General features: G+C 40.6%; 1 protein-coding gene across 6 annotated transcripts in view; it reads right to left on the bottom strand.

The window, feature by feature from the left end:
* Nucleotides 1-241: 241 nt before the first annotated feature.
* The window catches only part of pcbp3 (poly(rC) binding protein 3), a 75,390-nt gene continuing 54,269 nt past the window's right edge, over nucleotides 242-21,362 (bottom strand). For 3 of the 6 annotated variants that reach the window (XM_030429185.1, XM_030429184.1, XM_030429186.1), the window contains 11 exons: nucleotides 18,728-18,751; nucleotides 18,571-18,603; nucleotides 17,399-17,515; nucleotides 16,553-16,684; nucleotides 15,588-15,716; nucleotides 12,756-12,830; nucleotides 10,712-10,753; nucleotides 9,592-9,670; nucleotides 8,068-8,120; nucleotides 7,322-7,491; nucleotides 242-6,345 (listed from right to left, as the gene is read on the bottom strand). In XM_030429185.1, the coding sequence (XP_030285045.1) occupies nucleotides 6,291-6,345; nucleotides 7,322-7,491; nucleotides 8,068-8,120; nucleotides 9,592-9,670; nucleotides 10,712-10,753; nucleotides 12,756-12,830; nucleotides 15,588-15,716; nucleotides 16,553-16,684; nucleotides 17,399-17,515; nucleotides 18,571-18,603; nucleotides 18,728-18,751 (909 nt within the window). In that variant the 3' untranslated portion in view covers nucleotides 242-6,290. The remainder of the gene's footprint in view (nucleotides 6,346-7,321; nucleotides 7,492-8,067; nucleotides 8,121-9,591; nucleotides 9,671-10,711; nucleotides 10,754-12,755; nucleotides 12,831-15,587; nucleotides 15,717-16,552; nucleotides 16,685-17,398; nucleotides 17,516-18,570; nucleotides 18,604-18,727; nucleotides 18,752-21,362) is intronic. The other 3 variants (XM_030429187.1, XM_030429189.1, XM_030429188.1) reach the window with 3 other exon arrangements.

Below are 21,362 nucleotides of genomic sequence, written 5' to 3'. Positions count from 1 at the left end.
CAAATAATCACAGGTCTACTCAACTTGCCCTATACTGGCGTGTAAGAAGATTTGATTCCCTCAAATGTTTAAACTTTATTTTGAAATATGATACCATGCAATACCTCAGATATAATCTTTAACTTGCTTGGTTGGACCAGAGGTGTTAGCGCTCCACAAACGAACTGAACAAGACAAGATTTTTTGGTTTATGAAATAAGACATAAATCAAACACAATTCACAAGAGGAAAAAAACTCCACTTCAAGGGAAAAAACACAAACTTTTTATTCTCTTCTTTTTACAAAACATTTCAGAATCAACCTCAATAAATAATAAATCCAATACAGACCTTCAAGAAGCAAATGATCAAACATAAACATGACACATTCCCTCAAACAGCATAGTACAGTGCTAACCTTTAATTTTTTGCTGCTCTAGCACAGTAACAAAAAAAACGTGTTGATCAGTAAAATGTAAAAAGCAACAGAACAGGAGGTGTTGGCCTTGCACGGCATTGCAGAATGATGAGCACATGAGCGATGCCATGAGTATAACGGAAAAAGGCAACTGAGATGTTTGTAAAGTGGCATGATTGCATCACTGTGAGCCCGCCTGCACACAATCGGCAGACACCTTGAACCTTAACACAATCGATAATGTGCACTTTAGAGAAAATATTAAATCAACTGAGCCGATAATGAGATGCTGTGGATTATGGAGACGTTTTGAAAATGGCACAATAAAGACGTTTTAGCCCTCGATCACCTGTTCCTCAGTTTGTTCATTTGAGACACATCTGGATGTGGCCAGATGAGCGCTAATGCACAAATTTACATTCGCAATGTAAATGTGAAACAACGTGTTTATGTGAAATATAAATGCATTACATGTAGCAGCCTTGTATTATTGACTCACACTGACTCTTACGTACTCTACATTAAGCATGTTTAATCGCTTCTAACCAAAAGCCAATTTACCCTTAGCCCAAAGTGCAATGACACAAATAATATCCCCCCAAACGTCATTTCTATTATTATCGCTAGACTAATGCATATGCAGGCTTTGGGATTAAAATGTGTCATTGTATAAAGTTAAAGTGGATAAAAAATAGTAGCTACCTGCAGTCAGTTACAAACAGGCATTAGGTTACATATTAATACCTGTTAGAGTGTAATGTTTGACTGTGGAGTGATAGACGTAGATATACCCTTAATCTTATAGCCTCCATTTTGAGTGAGAGCTGCAGATATTAAAATCCATTTATATGTTTGTTTTATATTTAGCATTATAGGAAACAATCACATTACATGACTTTGCATGTAACTCGTCTAATAAATTGTAGATTAATTTTTTTGAGATCAACCTGCCCCACCTTTTTTAAAACTTAAAAACTTTTGATACATAAGCATTTCTACTGACTGTATTCATCAGTCTCAGTTAAAAGTGTTTTAAATCGAGTATGACATGTAAATGTAAGCAGCCCAGTCGCCGGGATAAAATGCTGGAGGTTAACGTTTCTGCAAACCACAGATTTGTTTACATTTCAACGTGTTGCAGGCTTCGCACTATATTGACGTTTATACAAAACGTGTCATATCACGTCCACATTACAGTTCTTTGACCTGACGAGAAGGTTGGTTGTACCAGACATGTTCATCTGTCCCACATACTGTTTGGAATGATGGCACTTGTGTGGTCTACGCTTGTTTGCCAGATCTGAACCACAAACAGGCCACACACCATTGTGAACTGAATTGACTTAACCTGATCCAGCCCAACAGAAGAGAAATTAACTGTGGCCCAACTGCCAGTATGTGGGATGAATGTGTAAACAATTTTGCTATCTGGAAAGCCAGTGACTGCCGTTCAAGACTGTGTTTCAACATTTGAAAGTGTAAAGTCACTAGATGTTTTAATGGAGACCTCGAAACAAAATCCAGTTTGTTTATGACAACAAGAAAATGTATATTTTTGAGCTGTGTTTGTGGCAGCCAAAACAAGTATTTTAAGCCAAAACAAGTTCTTGTCCTCAGAAAAGCACTGTAACAAGATGAAACTGAATACTGAACCTAAAGAAACATAAAGTTGCAACATGAAGAAATGTAAAAGCTTCAATATGTCCGTGCTTTGAAGGAACGGACATTATTTTTCTGCTGATTGGGTTTGCACTTAAAAAAACATATTTTGAAATACATTCAGCTTTAGTTTGAACACATACACACGTTGGGTACGTGTGAACTTTGAATAAAAGACGAGCTATCAGCCGTAACAGATATACAACTTAGTGTAATCAAGGAGATATTAGATGGCAACCGCTGAGACAGTCATACATACATGTATATGTAAGGCTTCTTTGTAGCTTGATTTGCTGACATTACCCGCAAAACCAACAACTGGTTCACTGTAGAGCCATACGTATAAAAAGCTTGTCTCCGGTGTGCCACATATGCCAACCTTTTTTGAATGTGGAGTGACTTGTTGCCTCCAAGGCATGTGTGAGGAAGGAACTGGAAATTAGACATGATTGACTAACAGAGACTCGCTTCCCAGGAGCTTTCCAGCCCTTATGACATACGCTAAAAAACTTAAATGAGCTACATGTGAGTGCAAATATACACTAGGCAGTTCTCAGACCTCCCTATATGGCCTCTTATACGCTATATAGCTGTTATGAGATGGCAGCAGGAATAACATGAATGGCCTATGTGTTTGTGGAGTATAGGTGAATAAGGTGGGGTTTATTTATAGCATGCATTTGGAATTCACTCTCCGCTGCAGTCATTTACCTGCACTATATTCATTTCTCAACCCGACCTTTGAGGCACGTCTCGCATGAAACCTCAGAAAGATGGATATTTGTGTATTACTGTGGCTGTTTATTGGCCTGTAACCATGGGGTCATTTCAAATTGGAGTAATACATCCAGATCATAACGGCTTGTTCCGTTCCCTTCTACCATTCAGTCTTCCTCTTTAGACAAACTGGAGATGCAGTGTGTGTCATGCATATCAATCTGTAGTCTACATACAGCACTAAGACAAACAGGCATATGTCTACAGGCACGCAGTAAATCACTGATTTCATTGATTGTGAAATTAGCGTAAAGTGAACTCTGGTTGCTTATTGAGCTTTTGTGTTTAGTAATGCATTGACACAGGTATTGTAGTGGTCTAAATATGGAAGAACAAATGTGCCAATATATTAAAATGTGGGGCAGGAGGAGGGATGACCTTGCTTTATAAATCTTTAGGTTTACTTTGCATCGACTTCCAGGTGCCTGCAGTGCAAAAAAAAGGGAAAGGTACAGTGACGCATTGAAACATGAGGTGAAATAAAGCGGTGCAGTGCGTGAGATGTCATGAAAGGTACTAGAGTGTCAAAAAAGTAAAAGCGACCTTTCAGAAACAGAAACAACAGGGTTCTCGGGTAGATGTGAGGAGTCCTAGTAACAGTGCTGATACACACGTTTACAGTAAATACTAGAAATTATAAAAAGTCACTCAAATATCAGGACAGTTCAAATACAGAGAAATAAATAAACTATAGGTGCAATGCCATTTGCTCAAGGGTCATGTGATGCACTGAGGGAAGATGGGTAGAAATTAGAGTGTGCCCATTCCAGTGACTTCAGACGTCAGCCTAGAACAGTTCAGGGAAGGCAGGAGGGAGGAAGGAGGAGGAGGAGGAGGAAGAGCAGAGGGGGGTGGGGGAGGGGGGTAAACAGAGAAATAAAACAGCTGTGAAAGAAGAACTTTCGCTTGAGAGTGAAAGTCATGCTCAGTGTCTGAAGTGGGAAAAAAATAAGTGCCAGTACTCCCCTTCATTCATGCTATAAATCATTAAGTGTTACATTCTGAGTTAGTGAATAAAACAAACTTATGAGATATCGCTGATGTTCACAACACACACTTTGAATTATTATCGTAAAAAATAATTATGTACAATCAAAGCAGCGTTCACAAGGATTCAGGCAGAGGGAAGATGGCAAACCGGATATCACTTTGTAACTGTAACGTAGACAGCACTGCCAGCACTATTCAAGGATGAACTCTGTGTACAAACTGTTTATCTTGCTGCTCAATCTGCTGAATTTAGCGCTAGCATGTCCTGGGGCTAATGTGTGGCTAATGTATCAAAGTAACTGTGATATTAAGGTCACAAGAAGGATCCTGCTCACATTTCGCTAGAAATCATCTTGTTTCAAAAACAAAACATAGCTTCTCATTATCTAGAAAAATGCCAAAAAATTCATATTTGAAAGTCCTATCGATTCAAGTCTCAAGTCATGAATACCAAGTCAAAGTCGAGTGTGTCATAAGTAATAGTCTTTTTTTAGGCCAAAGTTAAAATATTTGAACAATTTGCCATCAAATTTGGGGCCAGATGTTTCATCTCTCCCTCATGCAACAACAAAAGTGGTGAATGGTCAAGACACTAAAAAATATATTTTATATATCGTATTCCATTCTTTGTAAACAATCGGATATCAATATAGCAACTTACAATCATGCAAGTTTCATTTTTCCCTCTGACCACAGGGCATTGTCCGTCTGCTGTCTGCCTGAATCCATGTGAATGCTGCATTAAGTCATCAGGTTGAGATGCCCTTGGGTCATTGTCAAGGCTCTGTTGTGTCAATGCTGACTTTGTTTGCATTGTCGTGGTGCCCCGTACGAGGCAGACAAGCATTACAGTCAGGTTAATATAACATAGACTAGTTGCCGAAAGCAGGCATGCACAGGAGCAGGTGTCACCACGTATTGCCCCCTGAGTGTTACTGTTTGTTTAGGGCCTTTATGAGCTGCCCAGTAAACCTGATGTTGTGGAGAGGGCAGAAAAGAGTGCCGGCATCTTGATGTGCCAGTGTGCAAGAAAAAAATATCATGGCGAGTACAATGTAGAAGTGTACTCAATACCTGTGAGCTGTAAAGGCTGTCCTTGTGCTCGATTATTTTTCCTGGCACCTATTTTTTTTTTTTTTTTTCAAATATATATATACAAATCTGATACCATATTTTCATTGTACCCTTTTGCATAAAACATCTTAACTTCTAAAAAATATGGTAACGTAATCATGCAGTAGCCTACAGACCCCCTCATGAAGCCATGCAGTGGACAGAAAACAATGGCGGTATCATGAAAATATTCCCTGACAGAGGCATCACATCACTCTTCTTTCCAACAGCATTGCTCAAGTGGCAGTCATGTGTTCTTTTTTCTTAGATTTTTTGTTCGTTTTACATTTTTTATTCATTTTACTCTTTCCAGACAATGACACAATAGGACTTAATAGGCAAATTTATCTAATAGTCTATGAGACAAAAAAATACAATATTATTCTTGGATTGAGGCATGCTAAATAAATACTTAGAGGAATAGTTTGACATTTGGGGGACTAGACATGTTCACCTTCTTGCTGAAATTAAGACAGGAAGCTCAATACCACTCTCTCATAACAATCTTAATTCTTGGAGATATTCACATGTAGCTTAGCTAAGCATAGCATGAAGACTGGAAACAGGGGGAATCAGCTATCCTAGCTCTCTCTGAATTTAGTAAAGTGTGCCGAGTAGGCTTGCCATGTGAGTCCCATTCCACTTGTGGCGTGACAAGGGTGAGGACAGTTCACCGACAAGACGATGGATGGCAGTGGATGTGTGGATTTAAACCATTTGCCAATAGTTAACCTGATAATGAGAATGAGGGAAAAGTAGTTACCTTACTGAGAAGTTGGTGTGCAGCCTGTTGCCTGCAGTTTTCATCTAAAGAAGTCCTTGTTCTATTAGTCCCACTGGCTGTATGAAACTACTCTCTGACATATTAAAACGTACCCATTGTCAACAAGAAACAGGGAAAGTAACTGTTGTTGCTCTGGAGACTCTAATGAAAAATGCTAATCTCACTAAACCCATTGCATGTCCTGTGTCCAGCCTTTTTCAAAATAAAATTCAACTGGCATAGCTTGTTTCTAGCCTAAGCTAAGCTAACTGTCTCAATTCAACTGACAGAGAAGAGAGTGTTATTAATTATCTTATCTTACTTAAGATATACATGGAATAAGATATTCCCCAAAATGTCAAACGGTTGCATTAATGATACACTGGCTACATACAATTAAAAACAAATCCCAGATTTGATTAGTCCGACTGTTACTTTATGTTTCCCACAGGCTAATGCTTCAGTGTTATGCAAAACCAGGGGAGGGGGGGTGGATCTAAGGGAAGTCCCATAGGATAACACATTGAGGTTAATTGTGAAGCGGTGGTTTTGATGTAAGCTTCTGCAAACAGAACCAGATTTGGGGTGACTTCAGGATGTAGTCATGGATGAGGGGTCATTCCACATGGCAGCCACGTCCCTGAACCTGCCATCGGAGTTGTGGGAAAGCAATAGCCATTAGTTTCTCAGCAGACTGCTGTCAGAAATCCCCTTAAGAAGTCGGAGACATAAAGTCCTGTTTGTGGAGTATGTGGATTCTCCTGCTCTAACGCTGATAACATTTGGCTTTGAGGTGCAGGTAGCCTGTGGACATCAGTGAGGTTCAGTTCTCTCAGAGTTGTGGAAAATACATTTATTTTCTCTGTTGATAATGAATTAGAGGTTTCAGTGGAGAAAGGGGAAACAGAGACGAGGTAGTGGAGCATGGCAGGAAAATTCAAATGAAAAACATGTTCCTCACTTCTTTACTGCTTTGTACAGTATCTGACCATCCAGCTGCTGTTTATTTAGTCTCTGGCCTAAACAGATTTTGTCTTAGCTCCCTTTAATTCAATCACATAAATCACTTAAGTGAAAATACACCAGTGTTAAATCTCAGTTATATCAACTATATTAGGCTTCTTAAAGCCGTATACCTTTCTGTACTGTTTTGAGTTTGGCCAGTAATTTTCCAAGCAGAGGTAGGCATTGAATATTTGATGGTTCATTTATTCATCATCCAATTTACTAATTTGCAGGTTCTTTTCAGAGGCACATCTTACTTGTATCAGGAGTTGGCATCGCTCCCGCAAGCCACTTACTTGCAAAGAGTGTACTGACTGAAACTTAATGCATTTTAATGTCTACACTTGGATGGAAATAAGGGACAAAGGTAGAAGGAACAACCAAGAACATACCATGAATACCACATTATTCATGGCCTTATCTCCCTCCTGTCAAACCCTGACAGATATTGAGCATTTTCCAGCAAGTCATCAAAAGTAACGGTGTCGTCAATGTCAGAACTAAACAAGCAAAAGATATATTTCCTTAAGATCTTTTCCTACGCGCATGGTGACTCAGGTGTTGCTTTTATCCTGTAGATTGTGCCGGAGCCCAGCTGTTAAGAGTTAAAAGGTTACCTGGCATTGATGAGATACTGGGCCAGGCTGATGTTTGCAGGGGTCCCTGTGATAGTGATCTGGCGCTCTGACGAGCCTTCCATGGCATTGGCAATTTTGATCTGCGCCCCAGACATCTGTCGTATCTCATTTATTTTGGTTCCCTGGCGTCCAATAATACAACCTATTAGCTGGAATAAAAGCAGAAGTCTTTAAACCTGAAGCAAGGAACCACTCTGTGTTGTTTTAATACATTTATATTTCACACCTTTGACGTCAAACAGGAAGTTTAATGGGTTATGAAATGGACTCGGTTTCAATTAAATTCCATCATTCAGGAAATTAAGCTTGATTAATGATAGCATGCTCAATAGATCAGCTCATTGGGGGTGTTCTGCTGTGCCGACAGTGAGACTTTAACTTCAAAAGTAAGATCATTGTTGGTGATTTATTTATTAAAGCATTGATTCATTTGAAAGAACACAATTTTTCCTCAGTTTACTCAGTTTACCTCATCAGTTAATTAACAATTAAAGCTGCCATCTGTTCTCAGTTAATTAGATCAGTGTGATCCATGACTTAAGTTTAGGTACACTATGACAAAAACTACCTTTTCTTTTCTTGCACAGTGCTGTTTTCTCAACATCATTTGAATTTATTTATTTAATATTAATTTCATATGCGAATTCAACAACACATAATTTGAAATGTACATAATTTTGAAACATATATCACTCAGTCATCCATCTCAGGAAAGCATTACTCACATCATTAGGAATGGTGAGTTCATGGGTGCTGGCTGGTGGGCTGGCATCCAAACCTGAATTGGGGAGCAATGGGATAAAACAGGTAATCTGACTTTAAATGATCACTTGAACAGAGCTGAAACCTTTTGAAGGAAAATTTAAGCTTTTTGGCTATGAATAAAAACTTGCATCATATTCTGATTTAAAGGTAAAGCCAATAGACTATTACCTTAGCTTAGCACATGGACTATTATCAGCTGGACAAAGTTAGGCTGGCTAATTCTAAGGCTATTGGCTATTGATCCACTCAGCTAACTCATGGGTACGCATTTTTTATAGCTACCACTGATAGTTTTTTTCCTATTGTTTCCAGTTTTCTTATTGTGCTAAAGTGATAGCTTATGATCTACTCAGCACACTCTTGGTATGCAGATGTTAAGGTCGGCTGTTTTTCCACTGATTCCAGTCTTTTTGTTAAGGTGAGCTTACTGGTATTAAAGTGGTAGCAACCCGCACTGCTAACTCTCATTAGACAGGTTTTACAGCTACCTCGGATAGCTCTTTTCTCACTGTTTCCAGTCTTCTTGTTTAGCCAAAATAACTAGCATTAAAATGATAGGCTATTAATCCACTAAGCTAACTCTTGGTATGCAGTTATAGTTATCTCCTTAGCGTTTCCAGCCTCTTTGTTAAGGTAAGATAACTGGCATTGGGGAGGCGTAGCGACCTACTTAGCCAACTCTCATTTACAGCTAAGCTAAGCTAAGCTAACAGGCATTTGAATCAATGTTTCAGCTAATTCTCATTAGGCAGATAGGATAGCTTCTTTCTTTTTGTAAAGCTAAGCTAACTGGCATTGGAGGAGTTGAATTGATCTCCTAATCTAACATTTGTCAAGAAGTGATTGTGCATTTCCCAAAATATCAAATTTAAATGAAACTTTTCAGCTTATCCTTTTTCCCAATGATAATGATGATGTGAAAAAACCCAATGCGCATCTTTTTTGAAGAACTTGTGTTGAGTTGATAAATCATTCCTAATGTGTGATGGTAACTGACACATCCTTTAAGATGAAATTGGTGATGAAAAAAATAGTCAAAAACATTACGGTATTATTCACGAGATCCTCAGGTCCATGTGAAACAGTTCAATTCAGATGCTGTGGTAGATTCAGTTTGTTATTACAAGAAACAATGTGGCCAACCTGTTTCATTGGAGCGTTTCAACTTTCTCAGAAAGTAAAAACAACCTAAAAGTGTGTTAGAGAAAGGATGTATCCTGTTGCCAAGTGATAATGCTATTTTGAATACATAATTTTAAACTCGAGCCCTGTGACATTTTTTTTTTTTTGCCTTTCACTGGCATAATATCAGACAGAGCCAAGAGAAAAATATATACATGAGGAAATCAAAGAAGGAGAGAAACCACAGGGGCCGAGTCATGCTGTGCCAAAAAGATAGATAAGGTGGAAGGTGGGGAAAGAGAAAAAATGTTTCTCTGGATGCAAAGAGAAGGAACTTTCTAAAGGGCCTCGTGGGTACGTACCAGGGAAAGCAGGGGTGGTCTGTCCGAGAGGGGTAAAGGGGGTTTGCTGCATAGCCAACTGGTGGAGCTTGGTCAACTGCTGAAGGGTTAGGAGGGAAAGTAGAACTAAGAGGTTACTGGTACACAGGTCACACCGAGAAATGAAGTCAACCAAAACTAGAGTGAAGAAACAGTGAGGAGAAGGAGGCCATGACACAGGGTGGTGGAGGACAAAAAAGTAAGAGAAAAAGAGATACTGAGAGAGGATGACTGTCTGTCATGGAGTTGTAAATTGCTCAGTTATTTGATACTATTTCTTGTTTGACCTATTTTTCTTATCATTTTCACATACTCCAATGTATTTATACGCCAATTTGCAAAAAGGGAGATGCAAACAACTCCGCTCGTAAGCACATTGACCGAATGCATGGAAAAATGTTATTTCCATTTGCCCCCTCAATTACCATGTGTCCTTCTAGTTGCCACTTATGACTCAGAACCAGAAAACCTTTGGTTTTACATGCTTGTCAGAGCAGCCGCTCTCCCCCCCGACATGGTCGCAGGATGTCCATCCTCTGCTGTGGATCATTTCCATCGGGAGCGGGGGAAGACGGATGCTTTCAAGCCTTCTTTCCCTTTTAAGAGGAGTTTTAATGAGGGTGGAAGAGGGTGTCAAGCCTGTATTTGAGTGATTGTACCGTCAACCACCACCTCCAGTGGCATCAATCACTGCCCAACTTTGAATTAGTGGATCTGACACAAGGTAGCTCTTCAGATGCTCTTACGACAAGGACAGATGAAGGCAGATTATTAATGGAGACTATAGGGTTCACTAGAATTAAAAGGGTGTCTACATCAAAACTGCTATTACTATCTTTGCCTTTATCATTATCAACAGAAATCACTGTTTTGTTATCATTCAGATCTGGTAAAAGGTCTTTCCAGTGGTTGGGACTGTAGTCCACCCTCAAACTACAAGGGCAGGATGTGGAAGTTGTGACTGATGACTTGCCTCAAAATAACTTCAAAGAGCTGGTGTGTCCATGCGTAATCAAATGTCTGCCACTCTTTTTGATAATATATGATTCATAAACAGGTAGCATTCTTTTCTTCTTTAATTAGAAAGAAACTAAGAACTCACATCTGGGTGCGGTATGGCGTATTGTCCCTGAATTGTGTAGGCCTGGAAAGATGAGAAACATGACAGATAGAAGATTTAGCATCTCATCGGCAATACAAGCTGCCTGGTTAGCCAGGATTTAATGTTTCTGCAAACCACTGATACATCCAAGTTTGACATGGCAGAGGCTACGTACCGTGCTGACATTGGTACAAACTGTGCAATATCATTATCACAATACATGTTTATTAACTGACTTTCACACTAGGAGGTGGAGGTGGAGTTTATATATATTTTACTGGAAGTCGAAACCATCTTCAGCCATGTTTCTGCCGACAAAGAAGGAGTCGTGTTTGTGGTGAGCAAAAGAGGTATCTTAAGCCAAAACATGATGTTTTCCTATCCAGAACTAAGTGTTATTGTGCCTAAACCTAAAAAGAGCACAGGCACAGCATTGTGACAAGAAAAAACTAGAACATTTTATCTAAACAAACGTAAAGTTGCATCATAAAGGGTACAGTACAGCTTGAAGTTATCTGTGGTTTTGCAGAAACGTGTTTATCTAATTCTGGTGATTGGGTTGATACAAGGGGGGAAAATCACCCCCATAAAAACAACAAATCATCTTCAGTGGAAGCCAAGTAGATAGATAACTAAATGGAAAACAAATCACTTCTATGAGTGTCAAGATAAAGAACAGGATAATGGCTGATATCAAATAATGCACTAGGCTCAAAAACAGAATTGATATGTGCACTCCCTTTCTTTCAGCTGCTCTACATTAGGGGTTGCCACAGCGGATCATCTGTTTCCATAACATTGTCAAACTCGGCCTCGCCCGTGGAAATCCAATTTGATCAATCTGCATATTTGAGTTGGCATAAATGTTTTACACTGGATGCCCTGCCTGATGCAACCCTCCATCCTATTTATCCGATCTTGGGAACAGCAATTAGGGTATGTATAGTTTTTTGCATCCTCATTGGCTGGAGAAAGCAAGAGACTTTGATGTGTGGACAGGAGGAAATGAGGATTGAGCCACCAACTCTTGGATGGAAGGCAGATGACCCGCTCTAACTCTTGAGCCACAGCTGCCCCAGAATTGTTATTCGTTCACGTAGTGCAAATATTTCATAATGTTCCGAGTGATTAGTTCGCCGCCAGCTGTCTCAAGAACAGCAGCAGGAAGAGCTGTTTCACATTTCTTCCTTTTAGGATCTTACTGTCAGATTTCAGCTCAGTGGACATAAAAACATTTGCATGATGCGATGCAAACCAAAGTGACGCCATCGAGTTTTTAAAATAATCATGACAGTAAATCAACACATTGATCACTGTCTCAACAAAACTGAACACAAAAATCTTCACAAAGGTAGTATTTGCTTTGTGAAACCTTGTGTGCAGGCTCATGAATTATGTTGTCCATAGGCTTCAATTGTGTCTTACGTACGTTCCATTTAACCTCCACTGGGCACAACTTCAGGACAAAAGCCTCTGAATCAGAGTAGTAGTTATGTGCTGTGTGCCTCAGGTCTATCTCTTTTGTTCCTCAACTTCTTTTCAAATGTGTCCAACAGCTTTTAGCCCACATACGCATTTAGCTGGATGGACATTAGCAGCCTACTTGCTGTGCATTCCTGCTGACACTAATGTCATTGTTGAAGCAATCATTATGATGCTACTTGTACCTCACCCTCCCTCCCTCACTTTCCTGTGTGCCCACATGCTTTGCACACAGATCAACTTAAGACCGTCCAGTGTTTCTTCAGATCAATAATGTCACAGTACTTTCCAAGTGAGTGGACAGTCATGTTTGCACGACTGCAAGAGGTCGCGCGTCAGGAAAAAGCAAACACAACTCACCCTAGTGTTTGAACGAACAGTTCGTGCTGTAATTTTGTTAATGAGGACAGCCTCATTTGTAAAACGGGTCGTGGTGGTATTCTGAGTGTGGATATAAAAGTAAAAAAAGGCCTGCAGAAACAGGCAGTGGCTGATGCTGCAGTAAAAGTTTCAGGTCGGCTTTAGGCACAAACTAACAAGCTAACGCTAGCTCAGCTCTTACCTGGCCACCAGAAAAAATGACTGGGGTGGAGGCGGGCTTTGGGCGATAAGGGATGGTGGCACCTTTTGGTGGAGACTAAGAGAGAAGGAAGACAGAGGAGAAGCAGAGTCAGCACGTTCTTACTTAATTAAATTTAGCTAACTATTCCCTATCTAAAGGAAAAACATTTTGAGAAATATGCTTATTGCCTGGAATTGGATAAGAAGATCAATACCACCTTCACATGTGTATACCAAATATGGTAGCTTAGCTTAAAGCTCCTGTTAGTAAGGTAGTTGATTTTGGCATGGCGGTCGACCTGAACTACAATCACAAAGTTTCAGTATTACTATCTGACCAACAGGAGCTTTAAGTTTGTGATTTAGTGCTGGATGTCTGGAGGCCGTGACTTCAAAACTTAAGAGGTGCTAACAGGCAGATTTTCATACCTCTAGAGAGCGCCAGGCTAGCTTTTTTTCTCTGGTTACGAGTCTTTATGCTAAGCTAACCAGCAGCATAATTCTTTTTTTTTGCTTTTACGTATCATGAGGTTAATGTTGATTGCACAATGTAATGGATATAGAATAATGACACCATTAGCGGTTTGATTGCTTCCCTATAAATGTCGAGAAAAAAAAAAACCTGTGCAATTCTGTCGCTACGGGGAAAATGAAGTCTGTCTGGCAATTATCAGCTGGCACCATTTCTATCTCATTTAATGTCTCAATTATAGACTAAATGACTGAATAAACTCATGTTTTGTCCTGTGTTGTTGGTTGTTGCTACTCTGAGGAGAACGGAAAGTGATCCAGTCATCTTTGTGACAGTTGTCGACAATAATAACATTTGGAAACGGTGAGGGGGGAGGGGCGGTCGTATTTGTTCATTAAAGGGATAGTTCGGGTTTTTTGAAGTGGGGTCATATAAAGTACATATCTATAGTCGATCTGTTCCCTACCATAATCACCGATCTGCGCAGCCTCATTTTGGAGAAGCAGGGAGCCGCTCCAGCCCAGACGCTCAGCTTTGTACTGCAGTGAATGGGGTCCAGAGAAAAAGCTAAATTAACCACCTAAAACAAGGCTCAAGTAAAAAAATCTATGTAAGTTCAAGTGTACGTTGTATAAGTAAAATTCACACCGCTTTACATCACCGTCAGACCGTGCTTTCTTTTGGCACTACATTTTCTCAAACGCAGAACCCCCGTATCCCTACGCACAAGCGTAACTGGGCAACAGCTGATCTGCTAGCGGCGTAATACAGCGCGAGGCCCAGGTGCTGGACGAGAGGTATACTTTCGTTAAAAACGAAACTTAACTCTCCGTATCCTTCCGCATTAGCGCTCATGCTTAGGGATACGGGGGTTCCGCGGTTGAGAAAATGTAGTGCCAAAAGAAAGCGCGGCCTAATGGCGATGTAAAGCAGTATGAATTTTGCCTATATAACATACACTTGACCTGATGTAAAAAAATTTAGGTGAGCCTTGTTTTAGGTGGTTAATTTCACTTTTTTGCTGGACCCCATTCACTGCAGTACAAAGCTGAGCGTCTGGGCTGGAGCGGCTCTCTACCTCTCCAAACTGAGGCTGCGCTGATCGTGATTACGGTAGGAAACAGACCGACTATAGATATGTACTTTATATATATATTTATACTTTACTCTGATGTTACAAGAAAGCTAATAAACATTATTCTCCTAAATGTTGACATATTTCTTTACGATAATGTAGTACTCAAATCTTTTACTATTTGGTGAATCACTCCGTGTTATTTGAAAATACATGTGTAGCACCATAATTATTCAGCCGTTCCTGGGGTAAGTAACGAAAAATATTCATTCATTCACTTCATATGTAACATGTTTTCATATTCCATTAATCACCTTTCTCAAGGTAGCAGCTGACACCTCTCTGAGGCATTATCGTGTCAAGGTAACTCTTTAATCTTACGGTAAGAAATGCTTCGATTTATGATCAACCAATATAGCCTACAATATATTGTTCATGAATACAAGAACGAAACCTGATGATCACAGAATAAAACCAGGTCTTTATTCTTTCTTTTCTTCTGAGACAGCGGCGAGGTGGCTTCGATGAAAAGGCAGGACAGGCCCAGATTGCAAACTTACTATAATGACACAGTTATTGATTCATGCTGTGTCGCAGCGGCAAGGCTGCTCAAGACAGTGGAGAGGGCTTAATCAGATTTCCTAAGTAGCTGCTGCGCTGTGGAGGGAGGAGGATCCACTTAGGTGTGCACTTTAAATTCAATAGCAAGAAGAAACAGGAAGGGTGTTCCTTAAGGTGCATAAACAGGCTTTGGCAGTTCAGCTTCCTGACAGCTCAGCTGGATAGTCATACACTATAGTGGCCAAGATTACAAATTGTCTCAATTAGACTGTAATGAGATGAGTTTAATCATGAATTTTTAGACTATAAATACTGCCTGAGTTCCTCACTTAGAAGTGGAAAGTACATACTGTAGTTAGACATAAACTATCCTTGATTATGCGAGTGGTTGCTTGTCAAGTTTACATTTATAGTCAACAGTGGCGAGGTGGTCCTGACTCAGAGATAGTGTACAAGTAAACTGTGATTTCATGGTGGCAAAGCAAATAAATAGACTGAGTTCTGTTCAAAAATCAAAGGTAATGAAGGCAATTCCTGAGAAAGATAGTCTGATTGTTGAGTCTTAATTCTGGGTATCTGGCTTGAAATTCAAACTGGTGTTTGATGATCTGGGAATGAGAATTAACAATCAACTCGTTTCCAGCCAGAATAGCCTCAAACTATTCAACATTGGCTTTCTTAAGTTCCACAATAACATAAAAAAATACACTCTCAACATACTCTACCTCCAGCATGACCACACAGATTTGTTTCACACACTGGATGATGGCTTCTGGGGTCCCAGAGATTGTCACTGCACGTTCTGTGGAGTTGGGCAGCATGTCCCCTGCCACCTGAACCTGGGCCCCTGTGGACTGGAGTAGAGTAAGGGACTTTGAGGGACTTGACAATGTTGACAAGATTCAGTTGTGTGTCACACAGGCAGTGCAGCTCTCTGAAGGGGTTTTACATGCTCTCGCGGCTGTAGGGCCAGCACACTAAAATTTATTTTCACTTGTTCTGCCAATCATCCTTTATCAACCGGTCCCACCTGGTGCAGGCTGTATAAATGGAGTTTGTGCTCTGCCCCTGTATCAACATTTGAAAGAGAAGCACGATAAATAAGATGTTGAGCTCGGCCTCTTCTTTGATGTAATGCTGCTGTCTTGCCCTCGGCTATGACACGTGCCACGCTGCATATAAAAGTCCAACCGCCTTTAGAACTACAGCAATGTGCCTCAACTTCTTCCAACATGCACTTTGTTTTATGCTGCAGTTTTAATTTACTTCCAAACTTCATCTGGATCTCAACCTGAAGGCAGACGCTGATCACCCACACGGAGGCTTCGCTACAGCCGAATGTCATTGGCTGCTCTGCTTTTATAACAATAAATGTAAAAAGTTCAATGTGCCGCCCTTTAGCTGAGTGGAATGTACTGTTACAGGGCTCCACATAATCAAATGAAAACAGGAGTGAAAGATAATTGGGGAAGTAAAAAACAAAAACAAAAAAAAACAATTTAATTAAACAACAAATCCATTTTCGTATCTATCAAACTCTAGAATATAAACCCGTGAAAGGACACAAGCGCAGACACAAACCAATTTAGCTGTTTCACATTTTCTTTCGTTTGTCCTGTTTTAAGAATGTGACTGAATCCGAACCTATGTGGCAATTTTTTCAGCAAATCATAAAAAATAAATGTCATACCTCTCTCATTTCTTTGATTTTGGAGCCTCCTTTTCCTATGAGGGAGCCACACTGGCTGGCTGGCACTACGAGCCTTAAGGTGACGGGGGGCTTGCTGGTTGCTGGACTGTTGCTCATGGAATTGATTATGTCCTAGAAAACAGAGAACATTTATCTCATTCTAGAGTGGTAATATTTTCTCAAATACTTCTAGCAACAACTATCCATATAAATCAGTTTAAAACACAAGAGTCAGTGCAGTAGAGCTGCAGAGACGCATATGTTTCAATCATTCTTTTTAATCTCTTTATGTGTGAGGAGTGAGGACGGCTCTTTGTCCTCAGTGACCGCAGCGGGTGTCCTCTTACATTGTAGGTTCCAGTCACAGTGCTTGAGTATATCAATTAGGTGAGTGACATCAAAGACAGGATCAGAGGAAGAGATAGCAGAGAGGAGACGAGACGAGATCACCCATCGGAGCCATGAGATATGAATATCCACCACAATTAAGGATTGTGTGCTTTGTGTACATCTACTGTGTATATATGGGAAGAGTCTTTGTTCGAATGTTATCTCGATCGAGAACGCACAATATCTTTATCGTCCGTATTCGGTACTCTAAAAACAATACATTAAAAAATGGGACAACATCTGTATAATGGAAATATCATGCAAACTGAGATGCTGATCAATTATCAGACTGACAGACAGACAGACAGACAGACAGACAGACAGGTGCTTTGTGTGAACATGAAAAGGGCAAATGGACCAGAACTCCCACTGGACTCTGTGAGCTGTGACATTTTTGGATAAGAAAAGAAAAAAAAAAAAAGCTCTGTTGCCACCCATCCCACCATCTAATCATACCTCCTCGAATTTGTAGGCAATCATGGCGAAAGCCTTGAAGATGGTGTCTGTTGGTCCAGTGATGGTGACGATCCTCTCTGGACAGTTGCCTTCGGAGATATTGATCCGTGCTCCGCTCTGGAAAAACAACACATACACAGCAAACCCAAACCACAAAAATAAATGTTGGCATTGTCTTTTTGTCTTTGCATTTCCTGTTGTAACACGACAGTCGCATGAATAAAATGTTGGCAGTTAACGTTGGTGCAAACCACTGATTTATTCGCATATGTCCGTGTCATACATGCCATATGTATAGTTGTACAGCACATGTCATACATGTCACACAAAACATGTTTGTGACCGGATTTTCATATCAGGTGATGATGGGGATGCTGGTAGAGTTATGTTAGACGTCAAATCTGCCAGGCCAGTGGCCACAGTTCAAGAGTGAGTTTTATTTAACACATTTTAGCATGACACAAAGATGGCTGGAAAATGTCCTGACATCTCCCTGAAACTATCCAGTCACTTGACGCTAACGAATCGCCATCTTAAACGACGGTCTCTTGCTAAACTGTCACCCCACCACCGTCCCTTCAACCTCCTGACATGAGAAAGTCTGAATGTCATGTCATGTATGTATTGTAGAAATGTTGATATGATGCATATGAAACGTATAAATGTAATATATATATATATGTGTGTGTTTTGCAGAAACGTACAATGCCAACATTATATCGTGACAACTGGGCTGTACATAATCAATATAGTTATCTATTCACCACTAATAAAGTGAAGACAATATAAAGCTTAACATGGCATTTCAATTGATTTTCAAAGTTGGTAGTGATTTGAGTTGTGACGTGCATGGGAGAACTGTACATATTTGTATTATTTGAATACTTAAAGGTGCAATATGTAAAAATAGACCAACTCCTCAAATAAGAGGCAGCAGATCACTAGATTGACCTGTTAACTGTTGCTGACTGTAGCTGCCGTTAGCTGGTTAGCTTAAGTCCAGAATTCAGGGAACTGCGTGCCATGGGTCGAGGGTAGCTGGTTAGCATGCTAACTGCTAACAGAACTTCACACTCTCTTGAGAATTTTAATGACATTTTTTATGTTTTCAACTAAAATTCTTACATACTGCACCTTTAAAGTGTGCTTTTTTAAAAAAGTTTGATACCTACCTCTTCTCGCATCTTTTTTACTGTTTCCCCTTTCTGTAAAAAAACAAAGTAAAGTTTTAATGAAAATTCAAAAAATAATTTGAATTCAGAACAACAGTTTATTGCATTGCATATCTTTCCAGGATCACCTATGTGTGATTTAATGAAAAAAACATACCTTTCCAATAATACTTCCCACCTCCTGCAATAGATCAACAAAGAAGAGTAAAAGCATGTTTATTAAATGCTTCGTTAACGATTCTTTCAACAGTGATGAAACTGCCTCTTGTTGTTTTTTCCTGGATGTTGTACAATGCACGATGCAGAGGTCACCCAGTTGAGCGGAGGTGTCGAGCGCTGCACTTTCGGTATGCATGTAATCACTCTTCATGAGTTTGGTGTGTCACGTTGGGGAGAGGCCAGGGGGGCAGCGCTGGCTGCGAGCGTCAACAATCCCTGACCTCTCCTCAGTGACGGCGAGGTTTACGTCCTTTGTGACGTTAGAGCTGCAGGCCAGTGTCTGCGCAGTGTCAGGTTCTTCCCTTGGTATTCATTTATATCCATCAAGCATTGTGCGGAGTCATACAGTGAAATACTATGTTGTTGCTCTCAAATCATCTTTTCATTCAAGTGCCTCTCTTTCTTTTCACTCTAACTTTCACTTCACTACATTTTGAAGATATAATTGATACTTTTAATCCACTTAAGCATTTCCATCAATATCTTTTGTCATTTACTACAAACTATTAATTTCTCTAGCACATTCTCTGCTCTATTTAATCAGCTGTGATTTATTTTATTGTATTATGGCAAGCGACTGAGTGAGTCCATCACTCACAAATGACACGTCTCTTTGCGTGCATTCAGCAGCTTTATTACAAGGGTTATTTCAGCTTTTTGAACAATGACGCATCACTCACATCTGACGGATCAACACTTAAAGACTTAATCACAATCAAGCCAATCAGATGCACATTTTGACAGCTGACGTAATGCTTTAAAAACTAGGGGAAACTCGCTGAAATCTGAGAAAACAACTTGAAAACTAAAGGATCAACACATTCTTGCTAACCAGTCTGGAGCAGGGGCATCCAGGATGCTACATACCCCACTGTCAGCGGCATATGGATGGACTGTAAAGTCTCTGAGATGACCTGGATGACAGCCCCTGAACAGGTGGTATGCCAGAATCTGAAAGACCACGATGACAAAGCTCTCCAACACCGAAGGGAAAGCCCCTCTGTTCTGCTGTGGGCAGCAGAGCCAGACTTGGGTCATGCTGCCAAAGTCCCCCTGCTGCAGTCATACATCTTCTGGCAGACTCTGGGGTCTGACTGGGCCTGTCTGGCTGCAGGGTTATTGAAACTATCACCGGGTCACTGGTGTCTGGAGCTCCTGCATGAGCAGCCATGTGAGTTTTTTGGGTGGCTTCAGACTGCTTGGCACACAAAACAAGGGGAAAGTTTTTGGCTCTGGTCTTTGTAGCGCACAGCCCACCAACATGCTCAGCCCAGTGGGGATGCGGACTGTGGGTCTTATCACAAAGTTACTTCTACATATCCTTGATTCTGTTTCGGTCATAGACGACGTTCAACAAACTTCACAGAGCTGAAGTGAATCCAGTTGCATGCCATTATCACAGACCATAAGTTGTGGACACTTCACTGCAGCGTGGACAGGGCAGCAAAGGTCACGTTAACCAAGCATGAGTCATTTTACTCATGCGGGCCAACACGCACACACCAACTCTGAGCACCTCATACAGAGCAAAGGGGAGAGGAGGGGAGGGAGAACACCATCCACAGAAGTGCCCACTATTTAGTTACAAGTTGTGTCCTGGGAAATGGGGAAAACCTGTCAACGGGACCAACAAGACACACTGAGAGTTTCTACGTGTAAGGCTTAATCGACCATCTTGATTCCAGAGACTCAGTCTGATGTCAAGGTGGTGCGGAGAGCCTGACAGGGCGTTGGCTGATGAAAGACAGCGGTCGGCCTGCCTCCATCCAGCGAGATGTTTGCATGCAGAGAAACGACAATCGACTGAAGAGCAGAGCCACCAGTTCAATCTGGATCAATTCAGTTCCTACATGTATGTTTACAAGCAGAGCTGAAAGCCAGAGTTCAGCACTTTCAGTCCTAAGAGTCACATTTTAGTCCCAGATGGATGTCACAGAACGTGCTGCTGTGGTGGGAGTGGGGGGAGGAAGAGAGGCGTGAAAGATGAAGCATATATTTCTCATATTTCATGTTGTTTTTAGAATAAAAGTGAATGCCAGCTGGTGGAGTTTTTGATTTTCTGAGTCTCTGATGTGAGTATGGATCTGTTGGTAAAACCAAGTGAGTTTAAAAGGAACTTCAGTGATAACAGGCCGAGATATCCTGACTTTTATGCTTTACTCTGAGTCAAACTTCAAAAAACAGATGCATCCATGTGTTTTCCCTGATACTGCAAATCGTATATTCTCATTAAGCCCTCCCTGTCTCAGAAGGGCAAACGTCTTTCAAGCTCATCGCCACCAGCTTATATCATCGGTTAAAAATCCGTTAAAGTCCAAGCTGTGGTATCTCGATGAGCCAGAGGACATTATACAGTACATCTGCTTTCCCACCATCTCTGAATAGACTTAAATAAACTTAGCGGAGTGACCCTTTAAGTACTGAGGCTGCTGAACTGCAAATGGATAATCGTCTCGTGCTGGAGGAGGGGTCGTCACAAACTTGTACAAGAGAAGATAAGCTTGGACTTTAAGAGGTCATAAAAAAGATCCCATTCAATAAAGAAACAAATGACCCACGTCGACCCGCATAAT

Source organism: Sparus aurata, chromosome 9 (assembly GCF_900880675.1).
Source record: "Sparus aurata chromosome 9, fSpaAur1.1, whole genome shotgun sequence".
In the NCBI taxonomy this organism is placed as follows: domain Eukaryota; kingdom Metazoa; phylum Chordata; class Actinopteri; order Spariformes; family Sparidae; genus Sparus; species Sparus aurata.
Note: the sequence above shows the minus strand (reverse complement) of the source record. Positions and strands in the feature narration are given on the sequence as shown.